We start from the raw sequence: 18425 nt of genomic DNA, 5'->3' as shown, positions 1-18425 counted from the left end.
TTTTGTTTTTTTATGAAGATATGGGCTTGCATGATCTATTGCATGGGTTGGCTAAAGGGGTAGGGAGTTGGAGGTAGGGTTTAAGGCGGAACCATCCATCTCGAACATAGCTTGGGTTTTTTTTCCCCAACTGGATTGGAACCGGTTGGGGTGAGCATTGGGTACCGGGAATTTCAACCGGCTGGGGGGATAGGAGAATCTCTCTTCTAGATATTTAGCTAGTAATGGATGTGGCGGCGGCGGCGGCGGCGACAGTGGTGGTGGTGGTGTTGATGTCGATAGCAGCATATCGAGAAAGTCACTCCCTCAGACAGGGATAGAGTTCCTTTTAGTTACGGTAGATACCACAATATAAATACGTAAAGTAGCATATATGTATGTGTTTTAATGTTGTCCCGGTGAGATTAAAGCGATTCTCGAATTTCCTATGGCACAGTGAGTAACCGTTGGGGTAGGGAACCTATGAAGATCATATCTTTTCCTTGAGTGTATAGACTCATTTGGGTTATTGACATCAATTGTAGGACGAAGCATTCACTCTTTTACGTATTAAACAGAGGGCCATCATCGGCATCAATGTAGCAGATAATGCATGTAATTATCCCTATTGTTAAGCGTTCAACCAAGTACCTATATAGATAGACCTTGGACTTGTGCTATACCTAGGTTTCGAAGAAGCGTGACTGATCGTCAAGCAATATCAGAGTTCCCTGCTATTATTCCTCCTCTCTCGTGTAGGAACCAAGGGGGTATCAATTCCCGACTTTTCCTCCCTCCGCATGCTATGTACTACCAACCCTACTGTGCATCGAAGCATCCACGTGCCAGCTCATTACTATATACACGAACACGAGAGAATCTTCGCGAGACCCAGAAAACCAGACGGGCTCCCCCTCCTAAACTCCCTGCTGGAGAAAGTATCATGCTATCATTATCGTGTCATCGTGGTCGTAGTCGTAGTCGTCGACGGGCCCACTACCTTAAGTAAGTAGGTGGGTAAGGTGGTATGGATTTATGCGGCGGTGTCCTTAATCTCGCTGATATCCGAATGGCCGGTGCTAAGAGAATGCTTCGCAAGAGCCGTCTGGCCCTGGCCGATCCAACCACACTCGTTGCACATGACGACGAAGTCCGAAGTGTCCGTGTAATAGTGATGCTCTTCTTTGAGCTTTCGACACATTTCCTGCGCGTGAACGATGATATGATCGCTCGACTCGTCCGCAGCCCAGCGAGTAACGTCAAAATCGACTTCCTCCTGGCCTTCGACGAAGATTTCAGCGACGCGGTCATAATGTACATTAGAATATACGAGGACGCAGCGCAGGGGGTAGCCGTTGCCCTCGCCGACGCGGTAGACGGTGCCGGTCTTGACGTCGATGACGTCGATCTCCAGGCGGAAGATCTCGGAGACGATAGCTAGCTCGATCTCGCCGCCCCAGGTGTCCGGGCGCAGCATCCCCGCGCAGTACGCGCCGGGGCTTTTACCCAGGATCACGGCGCTGTACTTCTCCGGGTGCGCGCGGATGTGCTCGACCACGAGGCGGCGCAGCGCGTCCGGCGTGAACGTCTCCGACGGGTCCGAGCGCAGGCCGCGCAGCGCGCCGCCGACGGCCGTGAACAGGCAACTGTTGTCGTCGGGCATGACTCGGAGAACTGGAGAGAGAGAGCGCGCTGGGGTTAGTTTGCGTTTCTTCAAGTAACTACACCTAGGGGTAGTCTTGGTTAAGTGGCGCAGTGGGAAGTATGCGACATACCTAGAGTTGAACCTGTTTCAGGCATCGGAACACTGATGTTCTGGTCCTTGATGCCTTTAGTTGTAGTTGTGCTTTTCTCCTTACCCGAAGACGGCGTCTGGAGGCCCGGCAGAGCGGCCGCGGGGATGGTGGTGGTGGTGGTGATGGCGGCGGTGCCGGCGGTGGTGGTCGGTTCGGGGGTCGGCTGGGTATTCTGCGAGCTTGTAGTAGAGTCATTCTCGACGGGGACAACAGTAAGGTTTTCTCGGTGAAGACCGAGGGATTGCGCCGAGAGCTCTGCCTGCTCAGCAGTTAGAGCCTTTGGCGGCCAACCGTATTTGACTGTGACGTCACCGTAGTTGGTGGCTAACTTAATAGCCTCCACCAGCTCCTTGACTGTAGAAGCATCGTGAACTTCAACAGAGCCCGCACCAGAAGGGGCCTTGAAGCGGATCTTCATCGCTGCTGAAACGAGTGGAAGGGGTTTAAGAGCTTCAAAATAGTGTATGATGTTTGTAGGTATCTAGGCAAGTGAATGAAAGAAAGAAAAAAAAAGTCAACAGAGGAGAACAAAAAGAGAAAGAGATGGGGCAGCGGAGATGGAGACCTAGGAAGCACCACCAAGTCGGGGTAGTAGGACAACTAAAGACAAAGGAATGATGGGATGAATTAAAAAAAAGGAAAGAAAGAAAAGGAAAGGAAAAGAAGTTATTCTGTCGAGAATTAGTATTAACCTAAGAACATGTTTAACGAAGTCGTAAAAAAACAACCTCTTCGTTGTATATACACCGTCGTATATAACAAACACATATCTAATAAGCCTCCTCTGAGATCGTTGTTCGTACACGTAAGTCGTTATAATAGTGTTATTTAGAAAGAAAGAGAACGATGTCTAAGCCGCCCCTCCGTCGGCGGAGACAGGACAGGGTTGCCAGCTACACCTATCTAGGGGGCTAGGGTTTAATTGCAAATCTAGCATATGCTAAGAAGTATCTACACAACCTACCTAGAAGGAGGGTAGTATGCGACTTGGGAGGATATGTAGTAGTTAAGGTGTAACATACATAACACCTAATATATAAGTGATGACGAGTTTCTAAACAACTGACAATAATTTATGTTCTTGGATGTGCAGGATATATCATTTAGTTAGTTTCTTAATGGCAAAGTCACAACAAGAAGACTTCGTTTGGTCGGCAACTAGACATATGTCTTGAACATAAGATAGAAGAATAGCTACCTACCTGTTACCTGTCAGTTAACACTCTTTCAAAAGGCAATTTGTACTCAATTCTAAGCATTATTATACTTTTGCCGATGTCAACTACTTGTGAGAATTAAATACCAGTTTCTTTCTCATAGAGACAGGTCTTAGATCTGATACGCAATAGTAAGTCTAATTTTATGTAAGTCAATAGGGAAAGGGACTAAAGCGCAACGTTAATGCCGTACCTGGGTAGTTAATTATAGGTACATAAGAGGTATATATACTATATAACTTGTTTCGAAGAGTTCTCCGCCGTAGGATGAGGTAAGTATGTCCTCTTTAACTAGAGCATATAACACTTCGGCTGTACTTGGGTATCTAGGTAAGCATCTATTTTGATGGAGAGAATTAAACGCGGAACTTGCAGAGATATTTTGGGTATAAAACCAAAGCCGTGTACAACTACGACGAAAGCGAAATCATATGCTATGCCAAAGGGTTTATTTTATGCATTGTATTAGGTAGGTACTGAGCAATTAACCGCTATTAAATTCGTTTTCGTCTTGGTATTTATGTGTAAATGATATCGAAAGTTGTCTGCGGGCTAACTTAGAGAGTCGAACTTCTGGGTTAACAGCTCTTTTATAATCGGCTCTGTAAGTATAAATATGATAATATGCACATTGTCATTTGTTGTTAAATACAGGTATCTTATTAGCACTGGTAAAACTTATCTGTCAATGACAACTATCTCTGTGATAGGTTACTCTTAAAGCTATCGTGAGTTCTCTCGATAATCCCTGTCACGTCATACTAGGTCTCGTTGACGCGACTATCAAGATAAGGCTTGGGGGAGGGGGGATCTTGATTTGGTAAGAAGCAGCCAGGCACTCGTAGCGCAATGCGAAGATGCTATCTAGGTACCTACCTAACATAATGAGAGCTGGCACGCTCAGTTCTTATACGCTCTCCGATATTGCAGTATTGCTAGTGCTGTGTTATCATAGGAAAGGTTGATCGCGACATCGCTTGGTTATTGGTAACACTCCTCATTCCTCATATACCACGTGCGACAGCCGATAAAGTGTCTCTGCTGATCCTTAAATCCAGCTTGAGTGCAACTCGCATGTAACCAATATCACCTGAGCAGTTCTGGAGTGGTACAACGCGACGCCGAGGTCTTATTCTCTCCTTTAACGATGGCGGAAAACGAGAACCACAAAACGACCATATGGTCGTCCGCACAACAAGCGCCTAGCCACCATGGGGACAGTAGTCACGGCAGGTCTCGCATCGGAATCCTATGGATCAGGCTCATGAGCCATGTCGGGTGGTATCCAAAGGGCATGCCGGAAGAAGAAAAATGGCTGATCTTGAAACTCGATTTGAGCATCTTGATCTTCGGCTGCCTGTCCTTCTTCACCAAGTACTTGGACCAACAATCCATCACCAACGCATATGTCAGGTATGTACTTAATACATTTATATATAACTATTAGTACCGACTATCAGTCTACCACTTTAGCTATAGGCGCTGACATGTAATAATCAGCGGTATGAAAGAAGAGCTCGGCATGCACGGCGACGAGCTCAACTACATCACGGCCACCTTCTGGGCATCCTACTGCACCTTCATGATTCCCGCCTGCTACTTCTTGACGCACTACCCCGCCAACCGGGTTCTCCCGGCTCTGGAAATCGGCTGGGGGCTATCGACCTTCGGCCTGGCTTGGGCGAGGAACGTCGAGACGCTCTACGCCATGCGGTTCTTCACCGGAGTCTTCGAGTGCTGCTCCTTCACCGGAACTATCTACGTCATCGGCTCTTGGTATAAGCCGGGCGAGATCGGCCGACGCGTCGCGCTCTTCTTCATCGCGAGCCCGCTGGGCACTATGTTTGCTGGATATTTGCAGGCCGCGGCTTATACTAACCTGAACCAAGTGCACGGTCTAGCCGGCTGGAGGTATGGCCCTTCATTATATGGTGCAATTCTTCCAGGATGGCGTTATGCTAACTAATATATAATAGATGGCTATTTATCGTCGATGCTATCATCACGCTTGCTATATCAGTATTGTAAGTCTATCTATTTGACCGTAGGTATAAGTCCTTGCGTTGTAGCGAATAATAACTCCATCCCAGCGGTTTTTTCGTCTTCCCCGACGTACCGACGAGGAAGAAGCCGCGCTTCATCACGAGCGAAGAGCACGCACTTGCGCGCAAACGCATCCAAGGGCTCGTAGCTCCGCCGCAGCTGCAACTTTCGCGCAATATCTTCAAGCGGGTCTTTTCCCGCTGGCACTGGTACCTCTTCGTTCTCCAATGGACGCTGATGGACCAGAACTTCCTCCCGGGAGGCCAGCCGTTCTCTCTCTACCTGAAAGCGAAGAGTGAGATATACTCGGTCGTTCAGATCAACACGATACCGACTATCGTCACGGCGGTGAGCATTGTTGTTGCCCTGCTAAGCGGTATTGTTGCGGATAAGACTGGACGGTTCTGGCTTCCTGCGATCGCAGTGACTTTCCCGGTGCTCGTGGGTATGATACTGCTTGTAGCTTGGGACGTTGGCGAGAGCGGTCGTCTAGCTGGGTTTATCCTCACCGGATTCGAGGCTGGTAAGTTACTCACGGCCCCTATTTCCTTACCCTCGTCGTTCGCTCAAGACGGTCTGACTAACGACTTGACTACCTAGCTTGTTCGCCTCTAACTATGGGATGGGCATCGGTGGTCATGGCTGGAGATGCGGAGGAACGCGCTGTAGTGACAGCCAGTATGAATGCCATCGGCCAAGCTATTACGGCTGGTACGCAGGTGGTCCAGTTCCCTGCAAGTCATGCACCCAATTTTCGCGGAGGATTTATAAGTATCCTAGCCACGACTGTAGCACAACTCGGTGCTATCCTTGCTATCCTCTTTCTAAGTCATAGGGAACACAAAACCAAACAAAAACATGGAGATATATCATCCGACCCAGAGGTAAAGGCGGTAGACGGTGAGTTGGACAAGGCATTAGAAGCTGGTCGTTGATCAGGGGTTGGATATTAGATAAATGCTTAGCAACTGTATAGGAAATGCCTGCTGACTGGGTTCATATCCGCTTCATAAGTTGTTCGTGATACAGGTATCTTAGAGCTCTATGTGTATGCGTAATGTCCAGGTAGGACTACTAGGGGGGTCAAAGACGTAGGTAGCATGTTATAATAGAACTGTATGTAAGCGATCTCGCCAATAGGCTATAGCATACATATAAGACAGGTAGATGTCTTATGTTGCTTTGGGATTGGCACACCAAGGAAAAGGATCCAATGGTTCATGCGTTGTCGACTGGACCAATAAATATATCATAGAGCTATCGTAAGGTCATTTAATTTATTTCAGCGGGTAATATTGAATCTTGCATAAAATATTAAACGCCCAGAGGCGACCTTTTATGCCAATAAACCCACCAAACAGCCCGAAGACTGGTAGCCAATGCTTCGAAGAGTGCCAGAGAGGATACAGGAATAGTATATCAGATTCTAATAAGGATAATTCAGTTTCAGTTTCCGGCTCACCCAAATCCGAAGCAGCTCTTGGATCCAATTGCGCACAATATGCCAAGTTGAAGAAGAAATTCGTCTGCCTCCATAACTTCTGTTGGCATTTCGACTTGGCTTACTCTTCATCCGTATGCTTACCCACTGGTAAGTTGCGGCAAGCTTCTAGTAGACTTTTATTGAAATTATAAAGGTTCACTGAGTTTTGGAGGCTCAATATCGATCAGAAGAAACCCCATCATTTCAAATAGAGAAACAATGACCATGCACTCCCAAAGAATAATAGCACAAGAATTGAAGGTATTCGGGTCGTCTGCATGATATGACAATACAGCACCGCAGTCAACTAAGTGCTTAAACATTCAGCAACTCGTTAGATTACAAGAAGCCCTCGCCGTGAAAGGGTTGTTATACCCCTTTTCAGAAGAGAAATCTGTACGGCAGCTCGACGCTGCAAAGATAGCCCGTCGTAGGCTAGCAGCATCCAAGTCCGAAAACGTTTCCTGCTAAGTTGAAAGATATGCTCCGAGACCTTCTCATATCCTTTTTTGGGATATAAACTTTTTAGGGATATAAGAGACTTAAGAGTGATAATAATTGTCAGGTTTGGTGCTCTTGATAGTATATTATCATAAGTCTCGAAACGCCTAGCCATCTATGCTCTTGCGAGGGAGCTGACTACCCTTTATATAGACAGCAGAGCTTGCTATACTCAAATATTTAAGCTGACGGGGGGTGTAAGCAGGTAACCTATAGGATGCCTTGGGCATCAAAGACGAGAGGCGTATACGCAGAGGGTACATAATATGACGCATAGCATAAGTAGATGATGTACGTGTAGCCAGGCGGATCAGTACAAGCACTCAAGTACAGTAGCATCCAACTAACGCTTGTATTGGTGAAACTGGATTCAGGAAAACTGAATTCGTGAAGTTGAATTCATGTTTTTTTCGGAATGATGCTTTCGAATCTTCCTCCCATATGCCCTACTATACTGTCGAGAATCCGTTTTCTAACATCGATCTTTCACAAATCATGTTCTACAACCTATTTCCACAATCCATCTTCGAAAATTCATCTTCGAAAATGCTCTCGGGGAGGTTATATTAAGTATAAACATGCTTATCGCTTCGATTCTATCCGTCTGGTATGTGGACCCCCCTATAGTTCTACTAAGACCATAATACATCCATCCTATCTTCCCCAGTTGAGGCTTAGAAACAGACTTCGAGATAACTGTCACATCTTCCCCTTCTTCTTCTTCCAAGACGTCTTCTTTCCGAAAAGAATCTCTTTAATTTTATTGATGATGGCGTTGTCGACCGAGTCAATTATTGCGATTGTGTCCGTACTCATCATGTGTATCTTAGCAGGTATCAAGTACCTCCCGAGGTTGATTCGTCAATGTAACGCCCAACTACTACGAGGAAACCCAAGCAACCCTTCCAATCACTTCGTTAGATCATCTGCACTCGAATCTGGGGCAGTCTTTGCTACCGTAGGCGCTCCAATAACTCTATTAAAGCCTACCAGAGAACTGCCGATAGCTAATTTTTATCATATACGACAAGAGGCGTGTAAGAGTCGACGAAACATTCATGCTTTGGTCACCTTATACGTCAGGTCCTTCCCGGAACTCTCCCTATCAGGGATCAGAACTCGAAGTCTTCCACGCGTAGGCCTCTCTTGGTTGAGCATTGAACACAAGTATGATTGAACCACCTAGATACGTGTAGTCTAAATGCAACATTGCTAAACTACTACCTACGTGGACCGACAGGAATCGAGGCAGATATCCGCACCCCGGTCCGATCTGTCCTGCAATAGACGTTGGGTATTGGAAGATACCAATCCACTAAATAAGCATATTTACACCTGACTGGACCAGATATCTGGCTCGAGAACTTCTACGGCCTATACGACGACGTTCCTGATAATTGTGCACCCCACAGGTGCGGCTGAGTCGTATCGTACCCAAGCCCTCGATGCAACCGTCCCCTTTTCCCCAACGTATTGTGCCCAACCCTTCCAACATTCGCGACGTACCATCCATTGGCTCTTGCAAACTTTCTTTTTCCTTCCATTATCTTAGGCCCTGCCGGTCCGTGCAGCTGCCCCTCCCCCGCACAGCTCCAAGCTGCTGTTCCGCTTCTCTCGGCCCCTCCTCTACCCTACCTAAGGAAGAAACCCACGCCCTCTACGGATTAGAGCAGGAGACATATACCTAAGCTTGATGGGGTGTAAAAAGAGGTTTCTCTTTGATAAAAAGATACAAAACGACTAAAGGACATTTCATTTCTCTTTCGGTTGGGATTTATAGATTTAACGGTATCTGTTAGAGTGAAGTTATTATATCAATACCAGGGACTTAATGTACCCCCAGTCATGTAACAGCAGATTTCTTAAAACCTTTGGTATCATATAGGACTATATTTTGCAAATTTTATATTGCTTTGATATTACATTCAAGACTACATTAGACAAGACAGAGGGAACAAACCTACTTCACAGCAACTCAAACCATTAAGTACCTAGGCACCTATCCAAAACATTGCTTGTATGCCGAATTTTATACATCGTTTGACTTATATACCAAATTGACACGAGAGCCTCAGCTGTCTTCCTAGCCTTTTACTCTCCAATAACCAAAATACCAGATCGAATACTGTTATACACCAACAGCAATTCCTTCGCTATCCAGCGCCCATTTCCTAGCCAGCCAACCGCCCGCTTACTAGATAGGTACCTGTTATCTACCTAGGAGATACCTAAGGTAGTCAGTCTGTTTACCTCTTGAGAGTCTTCTGCTTCTCAGCCGCCACCCTCTCGCCTCTACCCTCAACCAGCAGACCCTTCCTCCTCCTGACACCATCCATATATCTCTTCGCAACATTCTCCTTATCAGCAAGCTCGCCTAGGTCCTCGAGATCATCCTCGGTGAAGGGCTGCCAGAATGGATCCTCATCGACCAGAACCTCGAAGCCCTGGAAAATAAGCTGCGGTTGCGCGGCACCCGATGTGCGTTTGCGCATCTCCTCCGCAAATCCGAAGGATTCCGCCACGGGGATTGTCGACTGGATGGTGAAGAACGGTGTACCCTCTTTCATCTGTTCTGAGAGAACACGACCACGACGTCGCGTAATAACATCGTATACACGCCCCAAGACCTCGGCTATGGCTTTTGTTAGTATATCGCCCAAAAAAGAGAGATGGGGAAAAGAGATAAGAAGTATCAAAACAAGAAAGAAAAAACTTACTTCCTGCCTGAATCTCGCATGAATACATAGCGAGCATAAGGCGTGGAGACCAATCTAGGAAACCCTGGCGAATAGACTGTTGCACCGTCTTGATAACCTCACCCGTAAGTCGGCCGAGACGATCTCGTGCAGATGTCTCCTCGTCTGTTGGTGCAACAGTCACGTCTTCGATTATAACAGCTACGCCTTGTACTGGCTCGTTACATAACGGGCCTTGGTTCATAGCTAGTTGGAAGGCATATGTAACCTTATCGCAAAGATGCGAGGCCTTTAGTGACTCGTCTGCCTTCGGGCTGCTGTCGTCTGCTTGTTTCGCTGGAGCGAATACCTTGGGAAAATAACCATCTTTAGTCGCGTCGATTAGTAGATTTGGTCCCGTCCGCTTCGGTCCAAAGGCTGTTATTTGGTCGATAACACCCTTCCACCCTTCACGTCCTTTGCCACTCTCCAAAGTCGCCTGTAGTTGCTTCTTCAACTCATCGAGGGATAGGCCCTTGCCTTCGAGTAAATCATCATCCGCTTCGATTTCCTGTTCCACGTCGACTTCATTCTCTTGCTGGGATTCTCCGAGCGCATTTCGTTCTGAGTAAAGACGTTTGATAGCCCCAGGGTTTTTAAGGAGGAACTCGGTGACGTTTTCAGGTAATGGCCGTACTCGGACGGTAATGCTGACCTGCTTTGAACTCGTGACCCCAACGACAACACCACGTCCTAATTCCTTGTTCGCGGGTGGTCGCATCTCCTCCGCGCGCACAATCGTCTCCCTGTATGGTACTATAGGCGCACCAGCCTGAATATCGCACCTCGCAAATCTCTCTTTTAGATCTGTCAAGCACCGCTCTAGATGTAGTTCACCAGCGGTGAGCAGAACGTGTTCACCGCTTTCAAATTGCTCATATTCTGCACACGGGTCGCTCTTGACAAGTAGCTTAAGACCCTCGATCATCTTGTCCAGGTCAGCTGGATTCACTGGCTCGAGTGCGACTCGCACGATAGGTTTACCGGCCATGTGAACACCCGCTAAATTAACGGAGCCTTCCAACTGGCTACAAAGAGTTCCCGATTTCAAGATATGGCCGTCAAGGCCGCCAATACCGAAAACAACACCAGCTGGGACAGAATCAAGCGACTCCAGGTTGCGGCCCATAAGCATGTATAGAGCTGTTACAGTCACCTTCTCGGGTTCAGGAGCTGAGTGGGGATTCGCGGGAGAGAACTTTGGCGGGAGAACGTAGAGTGTGTCGCCAACGGACAGAGTACCGGAATATATCCGTGCGAACCCTATCAAGTATTCTGGGTCAATCTTCTTCTCTTCCTCTGGGACGAAGTCGTTCAAATTCGCATTGTCGAGCGCTGCGGTAAGATCATCCACGCCGTTGCTTTCTGCCGCTTGAGCACGAGCGAATTCCGCCCGCTTTTTCCTAGCCAGTTCTCTCGCCTCCTCAGCACTGAGCTGATTAGTTCGTCTTTTATTTTCTGGAAGTTCGCTTTCGGGTATGGAAACCATTTTGCTAACGTATGCAACTACGGGGTCCGATTTCGACGTTTTGAAATTTACCATCGCATCTTTAACTAGCGCGTCGATATGAGATGAACCCGGGGAGTCTTCCAGCAATTCAGGTAGACGTTCAGCCTGGGCCACTTTCGGAGATGGCAGAGACTCGACCACAGACACTAAGAGGGCCGTTGATAATGGCAACCACGACGAGAAAACCGTCGTAAGTAGCAATCTAGGATCTCTTGATCTAGCAATATGCGGCGGAATTGTGATATTTAGTGATTTTGTAATTTTCTCAAGCAGAACCGGGTCGCTACATCGCAATTAGTATATTTTCCCCATGATATATAGGGATTATCCGAACATAGAGTATCGATGGGTTATATATCATCCTAATCATATTAAGATAAAAATAAGGGGTAAAATGAACGATATATGAAATGAGAGAAAAAGAAAAAGAAAAAAACATCTTACCCCTTTCCATGATCCCCGCCTATGGTTGCTTGATATACAGCCCAAACTTGCTCAAGCACAAGCTGGACAAACATAGGCTTCAAATTTCGGCCCTTTAGATGTTTTCGTCCGAGGACCTTCTTAGTCTTGGGGTCTAAGTAAAAATCACCCCATAAGACCTTTTCCATGATGGTCCGTTTAATGCCGAGCTTCTTCTCATATAAACTGGCAAATTGCCGCACGGTAAAAGCCCAGCCATCGATAGCGCTGCTAAATATCACATTATTCTTCTCGGGGGCGAAATATAGCTCTTCGTCATCTCGTTCCTCGAATTGTAAGTCGCCTGCTTCGCTTTCCATATCTCCGAGCTTTGCCTCTCTTGCCGCGGCCGCAGCGACCTTTTCGTCCATTCTTTCTCGCCAGTTCAGGTCTTCTTCCATCCGTTCTCCCTGGAAAAAGCTTCCTAAGACAGCATTTACCTGCTCGAGAAGCTTGCTAAGGTGGATGTAAGCTTCGCCAGGCGTCATTTTCAATTCCGTGACTAGTCGATCTATCTTGTTGAAAACCAGAAGAGGTTTCAACTTCTCCGTCCAGGCTTGACGGAGAACTGTGACTGTCTGACTACAAACCCCCTCGACAGCGTCGACCAGCACGACAGCACCATCGCATAACCTTGATGCGGTCGACACTTCACTGCTGAAATCGATGTGTCCGGGTGAATCTATTAGATTAATTAAGTATTCTTTGGGGACGGGTGCAGCATCGGGAGCTGGTCTTCGGAGCATGGAGAAGTATAAAGAGATAGCAGATGATTCCATAGTGATACCCCGAATTTGCTCATCAGGCCGTGAATCAAGATACCGGATCTTTCCGGCAAGCTTTGGTGAAATGATGCCATTTGTAGCGAGGAGGGCGTCCGTTAAAGACGTCTTGCCGTGGTCGACATGAGCCAAGATGCAGATCTAAATTATGTTAGTACGCATAAGTAAACTGGTGATAATGATGAAGAAGGGGAATAGGTACATTTCTTATATCATCTGCATTATGCTGCAGAGCAGCTAGTTTCTCGGGAGTGACAACAGGCATTCCGACGGTCTTGGGATTCCAAAATGAGGAAATATGAAGTTGAAGAAGTTAACGGCGCTGACCATCAAGATACGTTCAAGTATTCGGTTGCAAATTAATTAGTTAGGTAATCAATAAATGGCAGCGACAGGAATAATGACGAGACAATGAAAGGTATTTATAGGTAGGTATCCTTTAACTACCTCCTACCTGACATAGGAACTATATCTGAGTTAGAATCATGGAACCTTTGAAGGCAATGAATTTGGGTATGATTTTGAAGTACCTAAGCTAGTATCCACAACGGCTCAGCTTTCGAACCAATCCTAAGATGATAGTAGCTTCTATTGTGGAGTCTCCGTAACGTAAGTCACTATGAATCATAATTTGTATATTTGTATATACCTTAATTTAGGCACCTCAGGTACAGAATCTATTATTAAGTGACTAAAATACTGTGACGTTCCATAGCCTTGGAACTTCCCTTTGCATTTCTAATTGCCGCTTTCTCAAAGTCCTTTGCTGATTAGCGGGCAGAATGCCGTCAAAATAAGTGCCTAACACTAATATTCTTTCTACCAACCTTTTTTAGCAAATAGAAAGACAAATTAAATTTAGAAAAATTATTTACATATAGAGCAAAATTTTATAATTATTCTAGTAGTCATTTTGATAGCCTACAAGACGATTCGGTAAAGCTATGCGGATAGCAAAATGACCTGCTTGGTAGTGGAATAGGCACTTTTTTTGACGCCATTCTGGCGGGGCAGAAAATACCTGGTAGGTATCGATAAGCTTTAGAGCTTCTGGAATTACTTGCCCCGCGGCCCCGCCAAATTCCGATTCTGCAAGTCTGTATGTACCTAGGAGGTAGGTAAAAAAAAAAAAGGAGGGGCAAATGCGCAAGGGCCACACATTGAGCAAAGAACGGGAAGCCCTAATCCGCCAAAACTTCGGTGCCTTTTTTTTGCGAAGTTAATCCTTCTCCAGATCTTTTCCAATACAAACCAAGGGCCAAAAAATTGCGACGAGCCCCTCCACCCGGCCACGATCCCCCACGATAACCCATTCGCGACATCGTCCTTGTGCCACACCTCCCCCCATTTCACACGATGAGCGGATTAAGAAACGGTGCTGCGCCTGTGCGCACCATCGAGGATGACAGCGATGTCGAGGAGGAGGCCCTCGTGGCCGATTACCAAGAGCAGGTTCAGTATGAAGACGGCATGGAAGAGCTGGAGCAGGTCAATTCCCTGACCATGGCTCAGCAAACCGATGATATCCAGTCCAGACTTGTTGCTGCCGCTCAACCGTTAGACTTCTCTGCTCCCCTCGAAGTCAAGTTCCAAAGCTACGATTCTTACTGCAACTTGTTCCACTTCATCCTCAACTCGGACGGCCCTGTTGATTTGGAACCTCCTTCGGTTAGTTGCACCAGCCTTGTTATATAATAATAATAATAGTAATAGTTATTATTATCATCATCATTTGTCTTCGACCAAAGTTGCTGACCTTACTTTAAAAAACATAGCACTACTGGGCCTGGGATGTCATCGACGAGTTCATCTACCAATTCAACAGCTTCTCCTCCTACCGACTGAGAATTGCCAGACAAGCGAGGGATAACGAAGAAGAGAGGCAGATTCTACGCGAAAACCCCAACACATGGGGCTGTTATAGTGTGCTAAACGTACTCTACTCTCTGATCCAGCGATCGCAAATCACCGAGCAGCTAGCTGCCATGAAGCGTAACGAGGACCCCGCCGCTGTTGCTGGAGAGTACGGTTCCAAGACCCTATACCGAATGCTCGGTTATTTCTCCATCATCGGTCTACTACGCGTCCACTGTCTCTTAGGAGATTTCAGCCTTGCGCTGAAGACCCTCGACGACATCGAGCTTAACAAGAAGGCCATGTTTGCGCGCGTTATGGCCGCCCACTTCACGACCTACTATTACGTCGGCTTCTCCTACATGATGATGCACCGGTACGCCGATGCCATCCGCATGTTCAGCCACATCCTTGTCTACGTATCGCGTACCAAGAACTTCCAGAAGAACGCCCAGTACGATTCTATCACCAAGAAGAACGATCAGATGTACGCTCTTATTGCCATCTGCGTAGCCTTCCAGCCCACCCGTCTAGACGACACCATCCACACCGCTCTCAGGGAGAAGTACGGAGACCAGCTGCTCAAGCTGCAGCGAGGTGGACCCGAGTCTCTTCCCATCTTCGAGGAGCTTTTCAAGGCTGCTTGCCCCAAGTTCATCTCACCGGTTCCCCCTGACTTCGATAACCCCGAGGCCAACGTGGACCCCATCGACCACCACCTCTCCATCTTCATGGACGAAGTCAAGACCAACATGTGGAACCCTACCGTAAAATCTTACCTGCGCCTCTACACAACTATGGATCTTAAGAAGCTCGCTGGTTTCCTGGAAGTGCAGCCCGAAGAACTACGCTCTTGGCTGCTAGTCAACAAGCAGCGCACCAAGCAGCTACGGTGGACCGACCACGCCCTACTGGAGGGAGAATGGGTGAATGTGAGCGACCTGGACTACGCCATGCAAGGAGTAAGTGTTTTTTCCCCCCATCCTTCAGTCACTTACGGATTAATCTTTATACGTGACCACCCCTTGTTAAACCAGAGTACTAACGGGAAACCCTCAGGATCTAATTCACATCTCGGAAGCCAAGGTCGGACGCAAGTTGGTGGACTGGTACCTCCGCAATCTGTCACGGACGTACAACTAAGTCCATCCGGAAAGAGACAGAGGGATGTTCTAAAGGCAAAAAGGGATTAGAAAGGGGAACGCAAGGGGGAGGAAAGAGAGACGGGTCCTCCCAAGGTTTTCGTCTCCAGTTTGCATTGCACAGGCGTAATGGGAATATTTTGTAATGTCACTCTCTCCATCAACATCAACAACATCAACAATAACGAGGAGATGATACCTAGGCGGGCTGACAGGCGAAGAAGTGACCGGACAAAGTATTAAAAGAGAAGAAAGGAAGAAGGAAGTATCGGCTGGTCGGCTATACGTATGTATGTACGTAAAAAAACGAACAGGGGGCGACAGTTCGCACTCACTAGTTCGTCTTTTTATGCGAAGGTCTTTATGAACAGATATGGTAATCGAATGACTAACCGACTACCTATAGGTACCTAGTTTTGACCTCGTGTACGTGTGTGTGTGTGTGTGTGCTGTAGTTTGAAAAATTGGCGTCTTGTTTTTTCAAAGGGGTCTTGTCCTTCTAGTGCTACGTAATAATACGATGTGTGGATTTTACATAGAACAGGAGGGAGGAGAGGTTTTTTTTTTCTGCAACGCCGCAGCCAAGACCTGGGTGCAACGTAGGCGGTGGAAGCGCGTCGTCGTAGTACTACTACTAGTACATAGGTGCAAAGGTAAGGTAAGGAAAGGAGGTAAAGGGGTGATGTGATTGATGATGGCTCCGAGGTCGCGGCACAGGGCAACGGGGTAGGTTAGAGGTTAGGTACTAGGAGGTGGTTAGCGCAGACAGGAGGGAGGGCAGGCAAAATCCAGAGTCCAGAGTCCAGACAAGCAACAGAGTCCCCTTCTGCAGCCGCCTCTTGGAGTCTTGGATACGTTCAGCCGCCTTGGCTGGAGATACATAGGTTAGGTAGCCAAGTTAACCTAAACCTAACTTGCTGTAGTTTGCGGTTTATATCATGTTTAACTACTACCTACTGTATATGTACACTATTGTACATATGCGGATGTGGATGTACTTGTGTGTATATGTTAAGGTAGGTACCTAAGGTAAACAGAAGAGTTCGGTATCCCCATTTCTTGTTCTATTGCTTTTTTTTTCCTTCCCTTTCTATATGGCACGCATTGTAAATGTGTGTGCTCGTGCTCGTGCGTGTAGCTAGCTAGTGGTGGGTTTAGGAAGTGGGTTATTAGGGAGGCCTCCCAGCTAGGGCACGATGCGATTCGGCGGCGGTGTTGGAGTCTTGGAAAAACGGATAACTGGGGCCGGGCTTTGGGAAGTTTGCCAAGCGGCTAGGTTAGCTATATTATGTAGCGTCGTTCTTGGCCGCCGATATATGTACACATATGGATATATATGTGTGGTTCTTTCTAAAGCTGCTTGATATTTGTGTCTATATGTAGGTAGGTAGGTATGTGTGTGTGTATGCAGGACTTGTGTGCTGTGTGTCGTCTCGTCTTGTCGGTTTCGTCCCGCCTCCACCAGCTCGGTGTGACAACGCGCGTAGCGCGCAGGGCTGAGAAAGAGCCAAGAGCCTCGAAGGGGGGGAAGGGACTCGGGAGAGGGGGGTCGAGCAAGGAACTATTATATTATAGTGTATGGTAAGGTTGGGTAGTGTTGGAGAACCGAGGCGTTCGTGTTAGTTCTTACATATAACTACCTATAACAAGTACCCAAACTACATGTCACCCTCAACGTTATCTTACATACTATGTCAGGTTAAGAGGTAGTTTTAAGTGTTAGGGCTCCGTACACCTAATGTCCGATGGATACCGATACCTATGTTGATGGGTCTCTATGCAAGTAATGTATGTACAATACATTGCTATCCGAAAAGGGGAAGAAGAGAGGGGCCATAGCATAGCATAGCATAGCATAGCGTCTCCATCGCCATTGTTCTTGTAGTATGTCCAAATACCAGCCCACATACGCTGCCCTAACCTAGGCCTGTCCGGTTTTCATGAAGGGACGGTAGCGGATGACCTTGTAGGATGGATACTAGGTAGGCAAGAAAGTATCCAAGGTACAATAGTATACCGGTAAACCCGCTCGTTTGCTGCAATTGTCGCAACATGCTTATAAGAACTGTCTAGATGCATATCTAGAACGAGTACGCCGTATTACTACGCTATTGTTCTTGTTGTTGCAATGCCCGGTAGTTCACGGAGTAGTTAAGCAGGGCAGATGGTCGGTCACCTAGATATTAACACTATCACGTTTCGCATAGCCACCTCCCCGGCGGAATCAGCGTGCCGAGTGCGACGGCGAGGCGGGTAATCGGCATCGCCCCATTGCTAGCCTCTAGTTTCTAGTCTGGAGCCAGAAATTCTAGGTTTGGCATCGTCGTCGGCGAGATGGTTTCTACCTAAGTCTAGGTATCTATGTGTGTCTGTACTATTACAATACCTCATGTTACATAATAACTGGCTATGTCTATGCAGTTTAACGTCAGAAAATGATAACACGGGGGTCATGTGTGCCCCAGTCGATATAACACCGCTGATCTCTCTCACGTATCTGGCATCTGGGGTGCCTAGTGCCTTTCAAGAATACGATTTTCTGAGTAGCACCACTGAGGTTAGGCCAGGTTAGGTACCTGGCATCTTGGTGAGGCCTCACGGTGACTTTCATCGGGGACGTACTAGTATCTAATATGTTATCGATGCCCGCTACTCCTGATCTTTAGGCTATGGTGTACCTGGTGGCAGCTAAGGTTGGTTATCATCCTTTTTTTTCTCCAGATATGTACATACCTGGTTAATGCGCTGTAAATCCGGGACAACCCAATTCTATCCCCCGGTTCCTCGGAAAGATGCAGCAGGTATTGGTTCGAGGTATGTAATTTGTCGTCAGTAGACATCTCCAGAGCCACCAACCTTTCCGGTATCCTATCTCGTGACACAGCTTTTTCATACGATTAGGGACCGCTCCAGACCCAGAT

At 47.1% G+C, this 18425-nt stretch overlaps 5 protein-coding genes across 5 annotated transcripts; 3 read left to right on the top strand and 2 right to left on the bottom strand.

The window, feature by feature from the left end:
* Positions 1 to 1002: 1002 nt before the first annotated feature.
* On the bottom strand, positions 1003 to 2439 carry F4812DRAFT_322524 (OTU-domain-containing protein). Its single transcript, XM_047931466.1, has 2 exons — positions 1755 to 2439; positions 1003 to 1653 (listed from the first exon to the last, which is right to left on the bottom strand). Exons 1-2 carry the CDS (start codon positions 2191 to 2193, stop codon positions 1013 to 1015), a joined length of 1080 nt encoding a protein of 359 aa, XP_047791531.1. The 5' UTR covers positions 2194 to 2439; the 3' UTR covers positions 1003 to 1012.
* A 1226-nt stretch (positions 2440 to 3665) lies between these two features.
* On the top strand, positions 3666 to 6044 carry F4812DRAFT_322505 (MFS general substrate transporter). Its single transcript, XM_047931465.1, has 7 exons — positions 3666 to 3720; positions 3781 to 3979; positions 4051 to 4405; positions 4493 to 4903; positions 4969 to 5016; positions 5083 to 5558; positions 5636 to 6044. Exons 3-7 carry the CDS (start codon positions 4140 to 4142, stop codon positions 5968 to 5970), a joined length of 1536 nt encoding a protein of 511 aa, XP_047791530.1. The 5' UTR covers positions 3666 to 3720; positions 3781 to 3979; positions 4051 to 4139; the 3' UTR covers positions 5971 to 6044.
* A 1251-nt stretch (positions 6045 to 7295) lies between these two features.
* F4812DRAFT_322439 (uncharacterized protein) lies at positions 7296 to 8348 on the top strand. The gene is made up of 3 exons (XM_047931464.1): positions 7296 to 7977; positions 8051 to 8186; positions 8260 to 8348. The coding sequence occupies exons 1-2, from the start codon at positions 7435 to 7437 to the stop codon at positions 8156 to 8158; spliced, it is 651 nt and encodes a 216-aa protein (XP_047791529.1). The 5' UTR covers positions 7296 to 7434; the 3' UTR covers positions 8159 to 8186; positions 8260 to 8348.
* Positions 8349 to 9265: 917 nt separating this feature from the next.
* On the bottom strand, positions 9266 to 12773 carry F4812DRAFT_457754 (P-loop containing nucleoside triphosphate hydrolase protein; the record flags this gene model as incomplete). Its single annotated transcript, XM_047937229.1, has 4 exons — positions 9266 to 9651; positions 9737 to 11547; positions 11709 to 12649; positions 12711 to 12773. The coding sequence occupies 4 exons, from the start codon at positions 12771 to 12773 to the stop codon at positions 9266 to 9268; spliced, it is 3201 nt and encodes a 1066-aa protein (XP_047791528.1).
* Positions 12774 to 13864: 1091 nt separating this feature from the next.
* F4812DRAFT_457753 (eukaryotic translation initiation factor 3 subunit) lies at positions 13865 to 15505 on the top strand (the record flags this gene model as incomplete). The annotated part of the gene is made up of 3 exons (XM_047937228.1): positions 13865 to 14176; positions 14284 to 15324; positions 15422 to 15505. The coding sequence occupies 3 exons, from the start codon at positions 13865 to 13867 to the stop codon at positions 15503 to 15505; spliced, it is 1437 nt and encodes a 478-aa protein (XP_047791527.1).
* Positions 15506 to 18425: the final 2920 nt, after the last annotated feature.

The sequence above is a fragment of the Daldinia caldariorum genome, assembly GCF_022478825.1.
Source record: "Daldinia caldariorum strain CBS 122874 unplaced genomic scaffold F4812scaffold_5, whole genome shotgun sequence".
Lineage (NCBI taxonomy): Eukaryota > Fungi > Ascomycota > Sordariomycetes > Xylariales > Hypoxylaceae > Daldinia > Daldinia caldariorum.
The sequence above is the reverse complement of the archived record's forward strand: the minus strand, read 5'-3'. Positions and strand labels throughout refer to the sequence as shown.